The 20,362-nt window shown below is 47.2% G+C and overlaps 1 protein-coding gene across 1 annotated transcript in view; it reads left to right on the forward strand.

Moving 5' to 3' along the window:
- The window catches only part of Cad87a (cadherin 87A), a 71,979-nt gene that overhangs the window by 26,050 nt on the left and 25,567 nt on the right, over positions 1-20,362 (forward strand). Inside the window, exons 11-27 of the mRNA XM_077683509.1 lie at positions 559-671; positions 2,007-2,204; positions 3,250-3,405; positions 4,727-4,891; positions 4,986-5,059; positions 5,613-5,880; positions 6,868-7,013; positions 8,527-8,599; positions 9,668-9,740; positions 9,861-10,039; positions 10,519-10,645; positions 11,166-11,314; positions 12,521-12,653; positions 12,775-12,990; positions 13,074-13,231; positions 18,575-18,724; positions 19,420-19,542. Of these exons, the coding sequence (XP_077539635.1) occupies positions 559-671; positions 2,007-2,204; positions 3,250-3,405; positions 4,727-4,891; positions 4,986-5,059; positions 5,613-5,880; positions 6,868-7,013; positions 8,527-8,599; positions 9,668-9,740; positions 9,861-10,039; positions 10,519-10,645; positions 11,166-11,314; positions 12,521-12,653; positions 12,775-12,990; positions 13,074-13,231; positions 18,575-18,724; positions 19,420-19,542 (2,501 nt within the window). The remainder of the gene's footprint in view (positions 1-558; positions 672-2,006; positions 2,205-3,249; positions 3,406-4,726; positions 4,892-4,985; positions 5,060-5,612; positions 5,881-6,867; positions 7,014-8,526; positions 8,600-9,667; positions 9,741-9,860; positions 10,040-10,518; positions 10,646-11,165; positions 11,315-12,520; positions 12,654-12,774; positions 12,991-13,073; positions 13,232-18,574; positions 18,725-19,419; positions 19,543-20,362) is intronic.

Here is a 20,362-nt window from a genome sequence, read left to right on the forward strand (position 1 = left end):
ACTGCGCATTACCAGATTAGATTATGCGGCACTTTCACGTCGGTCTCTCGCATCGGGTCTATCGTGTCGAGACTAGAAACACGCTATGGTAACGTGTTTGTGGCGCAGTTGTTGAGCCACAAAGGAAAAGAGAACACTCTCCCGCAAAGGATCGCGCATTGGTACGAGAAACTAACGACGCCGCAAGCAGAGACAGGAATGTAACCGTCGCTGTCGCGTCGGTGACGCGGTGGGGAGAGAGCGAGAGCGTCCCCGTGCCTCCGAATGTAACCGCCCTCGGGCCGATGCGCCGGCCCGGGAAACATAACGGGGCCTCGTCGCCGCAGGCAAGCGTGAACGTTACACAGATCCGGCAGCACGGGAAGAACATCGGGCCCGCGACGCCGAGCGCAAGAGACGGCGTCGAGACGGCAACGGCGCTGCGGCTGGGAAAAATTTATCTAAAGTGTGATGCAAATGTAGTCGTAGTGTCGTACCGTCGTGCCACCAATACAGCTTCGCTGGTCAACCACTTTCGCAAAGTGTAATGGCCCATGAAGTTTTGTCTTCTAATTTCAGATCCCGAGAACTTCTTCGCAATCAACCAAAATACGGGAGTTTTGACAACCGCAAACCTACTCGACAAGGAAAAACTGGGCTCTTCAAACGGTGTGGTGACCGTTAAAGTCAAAGTAAGTGCTGCTGTTGAAACGCTAGAGCCAGTTGAACGGAATTCTATAGCAGATGCATAGTATATATACGCAAGAGCGACAGCTAGGAGATATCTCTAGCTGGAATACCCCTTAATTTTTTAAACACGTATACAGATACGAAAGATACCGAAACAAAAACGTTATTTTTTTCTTCGTTTAAGACTTAGGGATGTCACTGTCGTTAACTTATTATCAAATTAAATGTTCAGTGAAGCACCTCGCAGTTTCCCTGGTCCTCATATCTTGCTCACAAGACTAACTTCCTGCCATTTTTTATCCTTCTTTCATATCGCAATGATTTGTGATGTAGTCAAGCGATAAAGAAATATCTCGGATGTTGCTATAATTTGAATATCCCCGCACTTAATCTGCAGACAAAATAACAAAATGGGAATAATCATGGTACGCGAAAGGTTTCACGCCTTCAGTGCTCTATAAAGGGGCTCCGAATGCGCTCATATTTTCACACAGACTTCAAGGAGGTCAACCCCTGCTACAGTGAATAGACCATATTAATGCATCAGGGGTTTCAATGCAAAACTGTCCATAAACTGATAGTCGATACTATAGATATTTTTGACAGCGATAATGTCAACGATCTACGAGTACACCTAGACACTGTAGAAGTGATTGACTATTCACTATAGAAAATTATTACGTAATTAGCAAAATCTTGTCGAAGCAACATTTGCATTAGGCTCTTTCAGGTTCTCATAAGGTTCCTCAATGATTATTTGGAAGGTTCTTTTAAAATGGCTCTTTCAAGAGACTAGATCTTGCGGGAGGGATAAGGAGTTTCTTTGCTGCCTATCAAAAGTGCTATTGGCAACATTAGTATACCTAACTGTCAATGATTTCACGACAGTTGACAATCGACATTACTATGCGTAACAATTAATTACATTATAGCAATACTTTATACATTACAATAATCAAAAATAGACAGTACTATATAAACAGTTTTGCGGTAGTCTACTATCCATTGGATTATCACTGTCAGCTTCGCCGTAAAATACGTGCTGTCGATGGCGCATTGACACACAACCATAGATAGTGTTCTCAACAGTTTTTGTTGTTTACAGCTCTTTTGTGAGTTAACCATTAATAAAATTGATGGTAGTATCGATAGTTTTGCATTACTAATCAATAGTCCTGCGTGTACACTAGAAAGTGCACATAGGTCTCAGTAAGGGGCAAGCGCCTTTGCCTCACAATTTCGCCTTCCCAAGGCTGGCACCTAGTAATGTTGCAAACTTTAGAGTCGGCATGTTTGCCAAGGAAGGTGCTTGTAGCTTCTACGCCGACGCCGCCCAGGCATCCGAGTTGGAAGGGGACCGGACGCTGGATGAGCCGGGCTCGTCTACAACAGCTGCGCTGGCCATCACGGTGAAGGACGTGAACGACGAGGCGCCCACGTTTAGCCGGCCCAGCTACAGCGTTCGCGTCAACGAGAACATCCCTGTGGGCAGTCCCCTGCCGAACCTGGACATGTTCGTGCAGGACACGGACGCGGTGAGCCCGCGGCCCTCGTTTCTCCTCATTTTGGGCGGTTAAGGCGGAAAATAATATGGGCGCCAATCACTTCCTCGCGAATTTTGTTCGAGCTGAAATCACCCGCCAGGGTTCTACCTCAAAGAAAAAAAAATCAAGCCCGTTTTCGAAAACAGCGTCCAAGGATATCAGCAGAGAATAGCTTGCTCCCTTTCGGAACGGAAGAGGCGACTGCATGATGTCGTCCAACCCGAAGCATAAAAAAAAGCTTTGAAGTGAAATTCACGGTGGGTAGACATCTGACATTGTCTTTAACATCGTGGCGAGGGTTTACAAAGTTTCTCTCAGAAGAACCTTCTTTTCGCGTTTACCCGAGCGCAGGAAATATCAATATAAAACAGTGCCGTTACTAGCAGTGAACTAGTAAGCTGGGTCATGCTTTTTTTGTTATGTATTGGTCGGTGTGAAACAAGCGATGTCTGTCTGTTTAGCACAGGCTGTCGACGCGTTGATATAACAACGAAAACTGATGAAAAAGCACCTTAGTACAAATGTAAAATTCTTGCACTTGTTTGCCCACCGTTCTGTTCCCAGTTGATAAGGGTTCCTGGGGTTTTAGCGGACGATGCGGTTTTCTGAAGAAAGTCACTCGTGCATGGCATTCTACGCTTACGTTAGGCAACTACGGGTTGTTAAATTATACCGTAGCCGTTAACTACGACGGGTCTCACAGCCCGGGCATTTCATGCGAGATGTCCATGTCATAGGGCGTACTTGATAAAGTCTTGAAACGACATCCCCTCCTCCTATTTAGTCGCTGTAGCACCAGAATACATGAGGAGGTGCATGCGCTATTTTCATTTGATTTGCTCCAATGCCCACAATATTTTTTTGTTAGATAATTAAAAATTATGAACCGAGATGCCCTTTCGAGGCCGACTCCTCCTGAAACATATTGCCACTTTACGCTCCCCTTAACATTTCTTAGACTCTGTTAACGTCATTCATTCACTTGAAGCACGCTCGATCTTGCGGGGTATTAATTATACTTCCCTTTCTTTTTCAGGGCTCAAACTCTGTTTTTAACATCAACTTGATGGATTCTTCTGGAATGTTTGCGGTGGAGCCCACCATCGCGACAGGGTCAACGTCCGTCAGCATTCGCATTGTTAAAGGGCCACTGGACTACGAGAACCCGAATCAGCGGAAATTTATACTGTTGGTGCGTAGACAAATACCACATGCAGTGCTTGCTGAAATTGTTGCAGTAAACAAAGCTATGGCGATACGATTGACAACTGGTCCTTTAAAAGCATAATGTAAAACTCCTTCCATCTTTAATTAGTATAGTAACCAGCTGGCACTATGGACTGTACTGGCACGAAGGCTTTATCATCACAAAGGTGGAAAAAAAGGTACACGCAAGGGAAAAAAATGCTCTGACGATTACTATACTCCCAAATGCGAAACTTGGGCGCAGCACGAGCTGCAGTCTTCTCGGTCACGGCTCACATCTGCTGCGTCTCAGGAAGTGATCGCGTGATCAGCGAACGCGCAGCGGCGCGCTCTACTCTGCTCTGCCGCTGCCGGCCAGCGTGTTGCTGCAAATCGTGTTTTACCCTCCCGCGCAAATGTCACGTGGTTCGTATTAGCCCAGCACGGGGGTGCAGCGAGCACGTTAATTGTTGCAAATCGTGTTTGAACCTCCCGCGCAAGTGCCCCGTGGCTTGGATGGATTAGCGGCGAACGCAACAGCGTCTGGGGAAAGTGCCAGAGCCTTGACGGCAACGCTTGAAACAAGAGTGACGGGGAGGCAGTGAGAGATGACGCCATAGCTGCGCGTGCCACCCTCCTCCTCACCATTCGCCAGACGCTCCTCTGCGTTTTCTTTCTTCCATCGCTGCTGCGTTCGCTCACTCGGTTACGCGGACATAAACGCCGACGCCGCGAAACCCAGGTGACGGCTGCCAGAGTGCTGCGCCCTAAAAGAATCAGTGTCATTTCACTCTGTTTGGAAGGATGACCAGGGCGCAGTGCAAGGAGTACACGAAACAAAACGCGTTTGTTAGTAATTTTGCGATCGAGCATACCTTCTGGCTAATTAGCTGAAAGAAGCTTGGAAGGGCTACAGTTTTATTCCAGGGGACGATCATGGGGCTGTCCGTTTCCCTCCCACGTCGTAGGCATTTTAACGTTTGTGTAACCCAAACCGATCGACCACAGAGGGAAGCAAACAGGTCGCATCGGGCCGTCAGACGTCCACGTTGAAATCTCCCCCCAGCAGAACGGGAACACCAACGGTGAGCGCTTGAAGCCTACCTGCGCACGCACACCCTCCCTATCCCCAGCAACCGGCGATGTGCGCGTGCTTAGGCGTGAAAGACGCCCGGCCAAAGCGTCGCTCGTGGAGCTCACCAGGAGATAAAAACCCTCGATAGGCATAAAAATGGCACAGGCAGGACTCCAGTTAACGAAAACGCGGTACACCGTTAGGCTCACGATGCGGGTGAGGCCATGTCGTGATTGTTCTGTCATCTTTTCAGGTGGTTGCTGAAGAGGCCTTCACGAATCCTAAGCTGTCAAGCACAGCCACAGTGACAGTGAACGTGCTCGACATCAATGACAACGCGCCAATGTTCGAGGAGGACAGCTACACAGCGACGGTGGTCGAAGATGCTTCGCCTGGCAGCGTGGTCACCACCATAGTGGTAGGTTTTCAGTAACATTGGCGCTACACACTAAAACGACATGCCACAGTGCCAGCCTGAACAATCATTTATCGCTCCCTTTCCTCGTTTCCAGGCTACGGACAGAGACACAAGCCCTCAGGGTGAATCCGGCCTGATGTACTCTCTCCTTGGAAACGGCGCAGACAAGTACGTTCAACCGGAGTACATTTAAACAAATGCCAATAATGGTTACAAATCGAGTTCGCAGACATGGACATATACACTGGCACTCAATCAGTTCCTTTTTCGCAGTTAATTTTGCAGTACCCCTTTAAGTAGGGAGACAAGCAAACTCCGCCTATTACGTCGGTGGAGGAGGTGGTCGTACAAATACCTATTTGCCGTTTAGAAATTGAATAAATAAACACAGAATAGAGGACAGTCTTTTAGTGTCATTTTAAGTTGAATTCCAAGACCTGTGCCCAATCGCGTGAGGGGCGCACAGCAACAGCGTTGGCGCCCTTTCGTAGTCGCATATAGCGCCCGCATCCTGCCACTGCGCGTATAGCTCTGGAACCGCATCTATTCGCTTCACGTCGCTTTTGCGCCTCTTGGTAGATCAAGTTTTAAGGCGCCACGGAATGAACGATCGATGTACATAGTTGCCACACTACGTACATCGTCCCCTAATCCACATTCTCCTATTCCTAATTCGCCTCGTGATTCAATTGGCCTTGCCGCCTCCGCCTTTGCCCGGCAGGTTCCACGTGGACCCCAGCTCGGGCGTGGTGACGGTGGCTCATTGCGAGACGCCCGGGCGCGGCAACTGCCTGGACTTCGAGGCGCGGCCCGCCTACTTCCTCTCGTACCAGGCCACCGACGACCGGGGCCGCGGCCAGAGCGCTGTGGTGCCGCTCACGGTCCGGCTGACGGACGCCAACGACAACCCGCCCGCTTTCGAGCAGCGCGTCTACACGGCCCTCATCGACGAAGGCGACGCGCACTTCGATCCGCCACTCAGGGTCCAGGTGGGCAGTCGCCTGCACCGCGCACGCGCAGTAGCACAAGGGACGACTGAAACGAAAACAGGAGGGGCAACCTTGGGACCGTAGCATGAGCGCCCAGCGAAGCTGTAGGCAGTGCCTAATAGGGTAGTATAGAAACGATTATCACTGGACATTCGCAATGAAATGATTCGTAATTAGCAGTGTGTAAGTTAATAGATAATTGTACCGTTTCCTCACATAATATTCATTTTTGAGTGATTGATCAGCCACAATTACCACCAATTGACTGGTTTCGGTCATATTTATTATTTCAGAATATTTGAAGGCACTAGATCGTGCATTGATGACTTATGCTTCTACCTACTGCACTGGGGTGGCACAGGTCTGTAACGTTAAGGGTCTTTGAATTCTGAGCCTGCGGTTATCCAGTTGGTATTGTGCCACCTTAATTGCTGCATCGGAATTCACACTTTTCAACCACGATGGTTTTCTCATCTTTTAATTGTCGTTTCTTTTTGATACTCTAAGCTAGAACCTACAGTTTACATTAAAAACGCCCGTGCTGTGTTAGAAAGTGCGCAAAACGGTAAGTAATGCGTATAAAATTCATGTTAATGTCTCTAACTCAACATTTTTCTACAGGTATTAAAAACCCCTAAAATGGCGCCCAGATACAGGAAGTGTTTTTTATCCTTTTCTCGGCGTTCAGTCATGCCGTGAAGTACAACATATACTCTGCATGCCAAGAAAGACAGATGGCGGGCAGGGCAACTGCAAAACGAATGTTTGTTTTGTCATTCCTGTGTCTTACAGTTGCTCTTATTTTTCCCTGTTGCTACAAAAGCGATTTCTTTTGTTTCTCGTCACGAAGATAGACGCGTTTCTGATTTGCATGGCCAATCAAATGGATCGCCCGTAGCCATGCGGACGAGTAAATGCGTTTAAATTTAAAACGGCTGCAATGCTTACATGATACGAATGCCGTTTTTTTTTTTTTTTTTTTTTCAGGCACGAGATCCCGATGTGACATCATTCATTAAATACAGCATCGTATCGGGGAATAGCTACAATCTCTTCACCATCAATCCGCAAACAGGTGACATTACGGTCACAAGTCGCCAAGGCTTGGATGTTTCCCTTCTTAGGACGGATCTGTAAGTCCTGGCCCTTGCATTTATGTTCTTTGTTAGCGCGTTTTTAATCGTAGAGTGTGATTAGAGTTCCTCTTTCTTGGTTTGGTGATTTGTGGACTTCGGGGGTAAAAATCGGACTTTGTTTTGATATCAGGGGCTGATATCGAAAAAGAGACTGTCGAACTTGCACGAGTTATTCATGCGTTCTCTGCAAGTATTCACCCTCACCGTGTTACGACTGAGAGCCCCTTGAAATCGAAGTTGCTGCTGAGCTGACGCGAGGACCTCTACGGTATTCCGAGAATTTCCAGAACACAGTACACAGAGGTCCGAACTTGCGTCCTGGCAGTTCTCTCCAAACGATTCCAGAAGAAACCAAGTTTAAAGCACGCTTTTATATTCTGCCAGTGAAGGAGAAAGGAGTTTTAGTGGTCAGATAGATAATTACGTGACATTTCTGTCCAATTTCATTAGGAAGTACTCCTGGTCTGAATTTCACACTGCGAGAAAAATCTTGCTTCAGACAACAGCTCACATCTGTGACTAGATTAAGATTTAGGGGTGCTAATTTTTTTTAATGTCATTCGTGTTTCAAATATATCGCGTACTATCGTGTTTTAAAAAGAAAAAACCCTAAAAGTTATGTGTGCTTGGCTTCGAACGCAAGTTTGTCCGACTGCACTTATTGTACCTCGCGGCATTGCCGTCGTCATCGTGATCATCACCATGATGCACTGCTCCCCAAACACGGCATACTCGCTAATCTGAGGATGAGAATGGAGATCGTGGTGCCACCCATCAGGAGACGGCTCCAGGAACTGCTGACGCAGCCGGCGCCTACGGTAGCCAGTGTGCGGAGAAATCGCGGGTGCGGAAGGCGCGCTCCATCAGGTAATGCTACATCTAATCCGCAACTTCGCCAGCTTCGCTCATTAGGACGACCTGCGACTTCTCGAATAAAACGTAGCGGTAGAAATAATCAATACCCACCGTACCGATCAGTGCGTAGAACCTAGTGGCCAGTTCGAATGCGTCTCTTCGCCATGCAAACGTTAACGAACGCAAGTAAACCCCACTGGTACCGTATGTCAGGTGCGGAACGAGGAGCTGTATCTCGCGCACTCCCCGTACGAGAGGCCCGTGCGTGAGGGAAGACTGTGGAGCAGAATGACATGCAATGACCCACCCATGCAGCTCCCAGTGAGACGAAAACTCCAGCTGTAAGAGGAGCATTACCCTTCCCCTCAAGCGGGACAATGCCATGTACCCCGCTCCACGCTCACGTGAATAGTCGATTAACGAAAGGCGTGTGTGAGTTGACGTCGGTGGTAATGCGCCCATCGTCTACTATAACATTCCTTATTGTAACCAATGCCACCTAATGAGAAATTAACTCTGAATTTTTACACCAGCCTCTCATACACCAGCACACACAACTTCTGGCGTTTATTTTATTAAAGACATAATAAATATACACACGCAGGTCTTTTGGAGCGTGAATGATCTTTCTTTTCCGTTTTTTTTTTTTTTACAGTATAACGTTAACCATTCAAGCTTCCGACGGTGGTTCCGGTATCGACACTGCCATAGTGAAGATTACCGTAAGGGTGAGTGTGGCATTTCTTTGTATATAAGAAACACTCTTAGTGGCGAAGCGCATCTCAGTGAACCTCCGCAACTTTCCGGCGTTGATTTTCTAAAGCCGAATTCAGTTTATATCTTCGATGTTTGCATTGAAAATAGCGGTACTCACTGACGCCAGTAGTTCCTGTAGTTTGAATAAGTCAGACATAAGGTGACCTCACTTTTGTTTTAAAGGTACTCTGCAACACTTCCGATAAACGTTTTCACTCTCTCCTTCGCGTCTGGAAGCACTGCGAAAGGTATAGTTATCGCCATCACGGAGCGGCACTGCGTCATCCGCTTGTCGCAGCAGATCCGCCTTCCGTTTCTAGTTTGCTTTTCCTTTTAAAGTGGCTATCGAATCCGTTCATTACTACATCTGAAGGAAAGCCAGACAATAGCGGCTACACCACTGCAGACGTAATTCGAGCGCTCGAAAAACGCCAAGACCGGGAAACGGAGAAAAATCTTTCGAGCAAGTTTCTAAGCTATCTAATTGGCATAGAGCAGTAATTTTTGGCTGAGGTACTTTGCGACCCCTTAATCTAAGTACTGGATGTGTTGGTTGACTACGTCCTGCAAGAATTTAAGACTTCGAAGAAAGTTGAAAAATTGTTGCACAGGGTCCCTTTAAAGCGGCACTGCCCTTTAGAATAGGTGTTTCATTTGTTCTTTTATCGAAAATAATAAATGTGACGCGTCTTGGCCGATGATTATGTTTCTGAAAGCCAAAATTTTCGCAACATGCAAATTGTCGCATTGCATCGTTCCTTTAAAGAATTTCCGGAGAAGACTTAAAGTTTCAAACAGCGGCGCTACAGTCGTCCGCCACTGTGCACCCAGGAGAAAGAACAGCAGGTCTAGCATTAGCGGTGCGCTTAATTCGAGAAAAGAGCCGTGACTATCGCTCCCGTGCGTACCGTACCCTACCGTACGCTAAAGCAAACTGTACGATGTTTTGTTGAGAATAATGTACATGCACCAAAGAATGTGTTAATCGATCACTGTGGTGATTTTTTTTTTCCACTCGCTGTAATTCATTCAACAATTAGGATGCCAATAACAACAGCCCCATCTTTCAAAAAGACCGCTATGTGGCCTCAGTTCCGGAAGCATCTCCACCAGGTGGGTGAAGGATAAGCAAAGCCTAATGACCTCTCATTGCGCACAGGGCATTTCAGGAACTGTTCAACCCCCTCCCCTACCCCCTTTCTTTCTACTTTTTTTTTTTGTGAACCACTCTAGGAACCTTGGTTGAACAAGTGTCCGCGACGGACGCCGACGCGGGCGCAAACGCCCTCATCACATACCGCATCCTCAAAGGCGCCTTCGACGACTTCGTCATAGATGCCAACACCGGAATCGTTTCGCTGTCAGCGACAAGTCGTTTGGACTACGACAGGAGAAGCAGCTATGTTATGGAGGTAACAAGACCACGGTTCAAAGGCGCCACGTTTCTTTCGTTGTTGTTGTGATTCCTCTGCCACTCGTGATCGGCGTCCAGAGTTTTTTTTTTTTTTTTTTTGCGCATTCGAAGCGTATCTTGAAAATATTATTTGAGCTCAGAAAAGGTTCCGCAGCATATATTATAGATGCTTTTAAATCAAAGACATAAAATGACGTTCGTAAATTTCGCGATCTTTTGTGGACATAAACGTGATTTCTAATGTGGTGGGTTCACAACGGCGTGCATGTTTGCGCATAAGAGTCGTAACTCTCGGTTCAAGATATCTACTGTGTGGCCAATTATATCCCGTTTTTTTCACTCGCTTTGTTTGAAGCAAATCGGAGAAAGGACCGCTCACAGAGATTACCGCTCACGCGATTGGACGCACACGTGCTTCATATAGAAGTAACTCTCCGAATGACCACTCCTGGCATTTTCGTTCTTTGTCGTCCCCAGATTATCGGAGTGGACGGAGGAGTTCCCGAGAAAACGGGAACGACAACTCTCAGCGTGAACATCCTAAACAGCAACGACAAAATGCCGTACTTTCAGCCGACGACGCAACGAGCGCAAGTGTCTGAAGGTACGTACGCTACACCACGAAGAATGGCCGCCCACATGTTCTGTTCGTGATCGCTGCTAGCGCAAAGCGCTCATGGCACTGCGTGCGGAGTTCGTCACCATGGTTCGCACCGGAGAACGCAACGCATTTAAGAATGAAAGCGCGGCCTACATGGAGCGAATTTCGCTAACAAACTTCGCCCAGCAGCAGCAGCCGCCGGTACGACCCACGGACTCCTTCGCCTGCCTAAGCCCCACATATGCTAGTTCACTCTACCACGGGGGAAATAATGATTTCCTCTATGTAGATAGCGAAGCTATATCCGGTCTGTCGTCGCTGCGGTCACCCGGCGGCCGCTATCGGGCAGGTTCGCCGTTTTTTCGCTGTCACTTCGTTCCACGCGGGCCGCGCTTAATGCGAATATTGCGCGAACGATGTAGTCAGGCGGGATGGTATCCGACATTATGCTTGTATTTTGCTTCCTCTTCGCTGCCTCTCCGAGTGAAGCATCGTCGACGACGTGGACGTTTCGCGCACGCAGGGGCACCAGTCGGGTACGGATTCTACAAACTGGTGGCAAAGGACCCAGATGCCATATCCCCAGAGTTCTTGAAGTACGGCATCGCAGAACCCGTGACAGCTATTGCGAAAGACGGAAGAAATGTGAATGAATCAATTCAAGCTTACAAGGTAACTAACTCCCTCACGTCGCGAGCTTTACTATGTGCATATTTCATAACACCGATGTTATGGCTTAATATTAGCTCCTTTACAAACTTTAGGTTCAACTGGCAAAGCTTATTCTTTCGAACAGCTATTAGTTGGTTGTTAGAAGAAAAAAATAAGCCGAAATAAGCCGGCGATCAAGAAGAAAGCTGTAGGTCAAAATAATTTGTTATCAATTCTGTGTGACCTGTTGAGTGAACAAAAAAACAGTACATAAATACCGGAAAGTTTTACAAATATGCGAGCGATTGGGCTGCCTGGTTGATGTATAGCAGAAGTGCACGAACATATAAATTAGACGAAAATAATGGTGAGGGAGGGGAGGGGGGGGGGGGAGCCAGAGCGCATGCGCGCGCAAAAGGTTGCCCACAGGAATGAAGTTGCACAGTCCAGCCAAGGGGAAGAAAGGAACCCGCCTACGCAGCTTTTCTTCGGAAGACATGGATGTTACGTAGGAGGGTTGCTCCTAAGAACGAATGAAGGGCTATGGTCCAATGTGGCTCGTTGAAATACAACCGGTGCCTGTTCCAAAATAAATGAACACTTCGTAACACGGATAAATTGTGAAAGTAGTAAGAAATATGTGTAAATTTTTAAATAGTAACTTATTACTCATGGCCTCTTCTCAATGACCTAGGATTTTTTCCTTGCTTTCCTCTATTTCTCCAACTGATCAGCCTTTCTAGATCTTGTTTAAGAAGCAACATAAAAACAAATGTTCTCATCTATACTTGTTCGTCTCTGATTTATAATAGCGCCATTTTTTAGCAGCAACATCCTTAATAAACTGCGTGAAGACAGAGGCGAAAAAAAGACAGGTCCGCTTCTTTCCCGTCTTCCGACTGCTTTCTTGAGAATGCTACCCAACACCAAACCTCATGGTAGATTTTTTTCAGACACCCATCATGGCTTATGCGGCGCCTCCCTACCCACCCAGGAAAAAAGAAAATGGAGTGTTCCCTCACAAGTCCTTTCATAATGGCTAAATTGACGCGACGAAAATATTTAGCTGACTTTAAAAAAACTACAAGAAATAAAATCCCTGAAGGTCACTTACTCTACCCTCTTATTTCTGTGCCCCGCCGTGCATTAGGCTTTTGCATTGCCTATTGCAAAAGTTTCTTTCATCCTACAGTGCTAGTAGCTGACCCTGGTACTCTGTTTGCTCAGGCATTTTTCCAAGTGGACCCTGACTCTGGCGAAGTCAGAGTTGCATCGAGGCTGAACCGCGAAGCTGCTGCCGTCGTCATGCTCACAACTGTGGTGACCGATGTCAGCGCAGTGCCACATCAAACTGGCCTAGGTACCGCCGAAGCGCTTCTAATATTTCCTCGCGCGAAAAAAAGAGGGGGAAGGGGATTTACGTTTGTGTGGGAAGTACTACTGCACGCAACTTAGCACTTACTTCCTCTTCCTTGCTTTAGGCACCTTGGTGATAACCATAATAGACCTGAACGACTTCCCGCCATCGTTTCCACCGCCATGGAGCCCCGACCACCCGGAGTTGTCCATCAGCGTCATGGAAGAGCAGCCAGTTGGAAGCGTGGTCGCCTCGTTCGTTGCCACGGACCCCGATTCGAACATCGCTAGTTACTCAATCGAGCCTGAAAACCCTTACTTTGCCATTGATAAACTTTCTGGTAAGACAAAATATATCCGCAGGGCATACTGAGGGCTGTAAATGTCGATCAAACTGTTGCTTTTTTTTTTTTTTTTTTTTCAGGCGTGGTTACAATACACAGAAGGGTTGACTACGAGCAAGTGCAAGAATTACAGTTTTCGGTGGTAGTGCGGGACACTGGAGTGCCTCAGCTGTCGGCGGTCGCGTTGGTCACAGCAACTGTAACCAACATTAACGACAATGACCCCACGTTCTCCCAGGTAAGGTTCCTTTACATTTTTATAGTTATTAACATGATAGCGTTATTTGGCCAATTTCTCAGTTTTCCCGTGCCTGCTAGCCGTGCGCTATCAGCCGTGCTCACCAAGCGTCCGCGGAAGCACGTGCGTAATCGATGCTGACAGGAAACTATAGCTGAGGCATCCAGCTTGCCCGAATAGAGAGTCCACAGCAGCGGCAACTGGATTGTGTAAAGGATAACAATGATACTACGGCCGAGACGGGCAGACGGGCACTTTTTTTTTTTTTTTTGCTTGAGCGGTTTTGTGCCATTTGATAAAAAGATTCCGAAGCAGGGAAACTGGCTACAAACCGTACAAACAGCCCATAGGTCTGAAATCTGCTACAATGGTTGCCGGACAACTAAAGCGGTCGCGACACCGATCACGTCGATAGAAAACTTTATGAGAGCGAATAAAGAATGCATTTTAGATACGGAGCATCTCATGCTCGGGGTTGTGTCCCTCCGTATACCTTGTCGTCCGCCGTCCGCACTCTACTGCGCATACGCGTCTCTTCAGCCCCGTCAGCGTTTGCGCTGACGTCAGCGCAGTCCACTATAAAAAGAAATAGTTAGGCGGCGCCCGGTTTCGATCCCACGACTCTCTGGCCGCAACGGGAGGTACGTGGCGCTCTTCCCACTGGGCTACAAACCGACACGGGAGAATGTGCTACGAACGCGCCTTATGTCCTTCACTCATTCAAGCTATGTCAAAAAGCTACTGATACAACGAAGGCACGCGAAGCTGAACGTCAACGGAAACGACGAACTGAAAACTAATGGGAACTTCAGTCGACCCCATGGCTGCTTCGCATACTACTCAGGGTTCCCCTACGGCAAGATGGTGTATTTTTTTTAATATCGGGTTTGCAGCTGTACAGAACAATATACACAAAGAGCGTTTAACTCTCGAATATTCTTAATGTGACGTCACTGCTAGTTCAGCTGCCGACCGACGATGCGCGCATGGTCGCTTGCGATGAGCCTCAAAACAAGAATTTCAATGGCGTCTCCTAAATTCCAGAAGCAATGAATTGTGAAAATATTTGGGATTGATGTTCTCAAAAGGTCGTTCAAGCAGACACAATTAAGGACAGACAAATGTATTTTCTCTTCACTACCCCTTTAATTCTTCGGTGCGCACTCGGAAAAGTCCTCAGCGCTGTGGTTCTACGCGTAGAATGCATGGGCGAGATCCTTTTGTTTCTTAAAATGCTTTAGGTACTAACTGCGGTTTAACAACCTTGCACTAGAAGACCCAATTTCTCCCGTATAGTTTAAAAGCGAAGCTTTCTATGTCTCACTGGTGACGTCTGTAGTCCACCTCAAAACCAGCTGCAGGAAAGCCGACTTTCTCGGACTATGATGACGATCGTGGGTGAAGTAAAAGAAAAAAAACGATTCCTGTGGTCGGAATTGAGCGTGCGTCCTTCACTTCATGGAACCGACGTCTATACGATACGCCATTCCGAAACGGTCGAAGCTTTCTGTGTCTCACTGATGGCGTCTGCAGTCCACCTCAAAGCTCACTGCAGAAAAACCAGCTTCCACCTGTAAAGAGTACTCTGTCTCAAATATACTCTTTCACAGGTGAAGCCTGCTTTAGGATTTCGTATCAACAGAGGAGTCCCTCACGGGAAAGCTTCGCGTTCAACCATCGCCGTCGTTAGATGGAGGGGTGCATGATTTTTGTCTTCCTTGGTCGGCTACGGTTCATTTCTTACGGTTGTATAACGACTGACCACCGTTGACACCCGTACATTTGAACCAATAATCAGTTAAAGGCACGTGACATTAACTGGACCAAAAAGCCAGAGAATTTGGGGGTGTTCTTATTGGTAAGTAGCTAAGAGAATAACTAGACTTGCTAAAGCTCTGCGACGAGCCTGAGCAAGGCGACCTTGTCGGCTGTGTCGACGTTCCGTTGAACCGCATATTTCGGCCCCGAAGCAGAAGTGGCCATGTAATGTGCTAAGACCGAAACGTACGAGCATAGAGCCCGTCTCGTCAAGGCATTGTGACTGGAGAGAGGGTTGAGTATGACTTCCGAGAGCGCACCGAAAAAAGCGTATGGGATGTGTCGACGAGGCACTAGCAAACCGAAACGCAATGGGTACGAGAAGGACTACCGTAAAATGAGCATGTACTGTCTGACCATTTATAAGGCGCAGAAGTTTACGTAGGATAAACTGGAAGGTGCATCAGTGCAAAGAACCTGAACACGATGCATCCCTCAAGACAACGTTACTCGGCGACCTTGCTTCCCACTGCTGTCACTGCGCATGCTCGGCACGGACCAATAACATTGACGTTCTAAACAAATGCAATAGATTCACACGTGACGTTGTCGACGCATTAGGGGTTAACACTAAATGGAAAGCTTGCGTTAGTACAGCTTCCATTGCGCGGACAGAAAACAAAAAGGTATCTCTACGCAATAATCCCGTGAACTGATTTAGTGTGGGTTACATTTCTCCAAGGAGGGCAACGTTCCTACCCATATATCTATGCTTTGACGTCAGTCAAGTCACTTAAAAGGGCCATGAAGACAAAATGCAAGTTTGGTTCATTAGAAAGATTGCCTCGTTAGAATAACACTGACACCACTTTTAACGCAAACTTCACTCAAATAAGCTGTATAATGAGGAAAACAGAATAGCCATGCGACACCCTGGCTACTTTTCCGGACTGAACCTATGACGTATAATAGAAAGCTCGTTGCGATTGGCTGAGGCCGACATAATACAAAGCGAATCAAACAGGGATTATAAGCTTGCAGAACCAGCTATTCGCACTTAAATTTGGTGCACATTCTTTTGGTAGCAGTAAGAATAAAGGGGTAAACAATGGAAGTTACGAATGAAAACGTAAACATAGAAGCACCAGTGCTTGCTGAGCGCACTATGCCTGTTATAGCGGCACAGCCGTCCGGCGCTTTGGGGTTGTCTTACGTGACCCTGTTTGTCGAGCAAATCCAATGTTTCCCGAAAAGATTACTATGAACCGTAACAAAAATAAGCCAGTTGCAAATCTTGTCAAAAACAAAGGGAGTGCGGACAGCGGTCCTGAACGGTATTGTGGCGCCCTCTAGAGGACAGGTCGTAAGCGAAGCAATAAAAGACATTTCGTCGTCCGCTAAAGCCCTAGTCAACATACTTACCATTCGTTTCAAATGCCCGCCCTGGATACGTCATCGCTGACGTCACGAAACACGCGAGTTAGCGGGATAATTGAAAATTTGGCTTAAATTGTTTCATTCCTCAGTGAATAAAGCATTGTTTGCTGCCGGGCAAGCGCTGGGGGCACTATAAAGCACCTAATCTTTCGAATAAAACAAACTTCTATTTGGTCTTCATAGCCAGTCTTCATATGTGCTCTCTTTGACGTCCTTCATACTACCATCACGCGGGCCTTATGCCTGCCACTTTCACTCGCGATCGAACGCGATCCAGCTCGACTCAATCCTGGTTCCCCCAGCACAACTCAGGTTCTTAATATCACGACAGAGCGGTAATAATCTAGTCCCGCTGGGCAATTATTCTCATAGATGGCGACAGTTTTGAATAACTCCTCAAACTGTATATAATAAATTGTCTAAAATAAACGAGTGATAATAACATGATAAGGGAACGGTAGTTCGGGACGCCTCTTTGCTAAGACCGTCGGGAACTCGGGGACTCCACAGAACGAACTGCCCGCGATGATGATAATCTACAAATTATGATTATGATGGGTATGTGCAGGTATGATATGATGGGTATGTGCACTATAGCGGATGACAGTTCGTACAGTCCGTAAGACTCCTGTGATGCAACGTACCAAGAAAAGCTTCAAATATTGAAGTATGCAGGTATATCTGCTTTTGAATACAAAAAATTGCACTCTCTGAACGTCTATATTCTATAATAATAAAGTAGTATATTCCTGGCAGTATACGTATATCCCATTACAGTCTATTCCACTTATAACAATATCCAAGTGCCAAGGAAATCCCATCGTTATAACGGATAATTGTTAAAAGCGGGTTGCGAAATAAAAAGACGGAACAGAGCTCGAAACATTTTATTCGCATGCCAGCAAGGTCGTACTGCTACTAATTTGCGGAAAAGAAGCCACAGTCGGTCACCTTTGTTTGCCGCGGGTGAAGCTAGCGCAAATCTGTTCCAAGAGCATCTATAGGTGCTTCACCTAGCTGAGGTAAATGTATGTCCTTAGCGGAAACAAAGTCTCCGAGGGACTGTGTCACGCATTGGGCCTCCTACGAAGACACTACCTGAGTAGGCTGCGCAACCGCGTCATTAGAGTCGTCACTGTTGCACTTTTGGTGCACAATATAAACCGGATTCAATCGCTATATCCGGTATCGTGGCACTGGAGCATTGTAATAAGCGGTTCATTTTACAATAGAAAGGATACAAAAGTTGACGGTGCCATAGCTGTTCATCGTTATATCCGATATATTGTTATAAACGGTATCGTTATAAGTGGACTCGACTGTATAACAACAAAATGGCGTCGCCACGCCTGCTAATGGCTGTATCGAGTGCAGCTGTTATTGCTGGTGCATCTTGCGTAACTGTCACTGTTGCAAGCAATACGATGGAGAAGCACGGTCGAAGCCAGCCGTCGCCGCAAAAGGAAGACTGACACACTAAAACACAACACGTCTTCCTTGTTACTGCCTCCGCCTGGGCCATTCATTCAACGTCACCTTCCAATGAGGCTGTCGCCGTAATAATTTAACTCTCCAATGGGGCATACTGGCCAAGTGTACGCGGATTCTATACCGGCTTCTGCGGCTGTTTTTCTCATGGAGGCGCAAAAAGACACGCCCGTGTGTCGTGTCGTTAATCTGGTGCACGTTAAACAACTCCCAGGTGGTCTGAATTAATCCGTAGCCCTGCTCTACCATACCTTCGGCGTGTACAATCCTTCCAATGTTTCTCAAATAATTTCGATTACAAATGCGATGTTTGCATGGGGCTCTCAAGCTGGCGACCATTTGAATTCGACGCATGTTTTACCTCGCGGGTCCGGAAATTTTGACAGAAACTGTGGCATTACGTATTGCTTTGCCCGCCCTTCAATTTTATCGTTTAATAACTTCCACCATATTAACTTGTCAATTGTTCAATAAGTAATCCTAGTCGATTTCTAAGTAGACAAAAGGTTAATTTCGGCACGCAGATCGACCCTTCGGTGCAACAACACGGCTACAGTGAACTAGAAAGTTTCTAAAGCACGTAATCCCATCAAGCATGAATTACAAAGTTTTTGGGTTCATTTGGTGTTCATTGTTTCCGTGCTTGCTGCTTATTTCCAGAAAGCCTACCGTGCTTCGGTTCAGGAGAATGCCCCTCAGGGTACGTTTGTGACAAGAGTCGAGGCGAATGATATCGACGCGGGAGAATTCGGCGTCGTTTCCTACTCCCTGGTGGGAGAGAAAAGTGGTGATTTTCACGTCAACGAAAAGGTACGTGGTAACACAAAAAAAATTGCGCCCACCTCCCCGCGAGGGGAACCCTGTGTAGATGCGACGCATCGTGGGGTTCACTTGGTGTTTCCGTTGGATTGATTCTGAAATCGCGTGAAACGTGTCGGGAACGCGTATGATTATTATGTTTTATGATTATTATTATGTTTTATTGGCCAATCTTGGTCAATCTCTCTAAGTGGTATGCTTGGGGCTTCGCTGTCGCAACGACCTTTACTCCATCATTGTTGCTGTAAGTGGGAGCTTCTTTTCTTTTATTGCAAGTGTTAATCATTGCCCCATCATGCGTTGTATCAGTAGCTTCTTGACGTAGTTTGAATGAGTCAAGAATATAAGGCGCGTTCGTAGCATTTGATTCTGTCTCGGTTTTGTGGCGCAGTGGGAAGAGCACCGTGTACCTCGCGTTCCGCCCACAGGGTCGTGGGATCGAAACCGGGCGCCGCTAACTATTTTTTTTATGGTGTAGGGGGAGGGGTGCGGACAACGCCGTATGGAGGGACAAGGCGAGTGAATGAGATGCAGTCGCATCTACACGGAGGGTGAAAGACAAAGATTAGACTGAGCATTGTAGATGCGTCACTGACTTCCATGAAAGTGAACGAGTGCAGTGGGACTTATAACTGCTGCTAAAATGTCGCAAACTTTTGTTATAACGGCATAAATGTACCTTTCAGGGAGAGATCCGCGTAGCAGGAATGGCCAATCTGGACAGAGAAATGACTCCCACCATCACCCTTCAAGTGGTGGCTACTGACATGGGCCACGACACAACAACGAGGAGATCAGTCTCCGTCCCGGTAAGCACGCATTCTAGTCCATCACAGTTTTAGGGGCGAAGCTCCTAAAGCCATGGGTCTGTCCATCCCTTGTGTCTCGTGGTACGTGACCGCCGCATGCTTTCGGAGAGGTCGCAAAGTGGGCCGCGTTGCACGCGCAAGAACCGGCTGCAACCGGCAGCGCAAACTCGGCACCGGGAGCGCGAGCTTGTCTGTGTTCGCCAACAGAGGCGCGAGCGCACGTGCACTGCGAGGGGGAGATCACGCAAGAGATCACGCCACGAACGCAGGCAGTCGTTCTCGGAGATCGAACGAGACGCAAGGACCTTTGCTTGTTTCCTCTCGTCTTGTTCGGGCACAAGTTCGCCCTAAATAAAAGTTCTTTCTTTACCGTTGTGTCCCATCCTACGTGACAAATTGTGGTGGAGGTGCGGGGTAGTCCTCGATGGCGCGGGGTCTTTCACCAGGTCTGGGCCTGGCAGCATTGACTCCGAAAATAAAAGTTGATTTGTACAATGTACGCACACAGTCTTACGTCTTTCTTAATGATGTAATGGGCGAACTTTCACGGGAGAGTTACGGTTACCGATGATCTCCCCCTCTCGAGCTTCGCCCCACTTATCATCATTCATTCCGTGGATATGGCGTAATTTTTGTTTTTGGAGAAATGAAAGCGTTTCTATCAGCTGCTTTCTTAGGAAACTGATGGGACAGCCGCAATTGTTTCGATCAACCGATGCGCTTTGTCTTCGTCTTGCGGTCCCTGTGCAGCTGTCACGTTTACTGTGCGTGTCGACATTATGCGGCAAATGGCGATTTAACACGACACCCGCACACTCCT

Source organism: Haemaphysalis longicornis, unplaced genomic scaffold (genome assembly GCF_048455015.1).
Source record: "Haemaphysalis longicornis isolate Haplotype H1 unplaced genomic scaffold, Haemaphysalis longicornis Haplotype H1 scaffold_1, whole genome shotgun sequence".
NCBI classification, from domain to species: Eukaryota; Metazoa; Arthropoda; class Arachnida; order Ixodida; family Ixodidae; genus Haemaphysalis; species Haemaphysalis longicornis.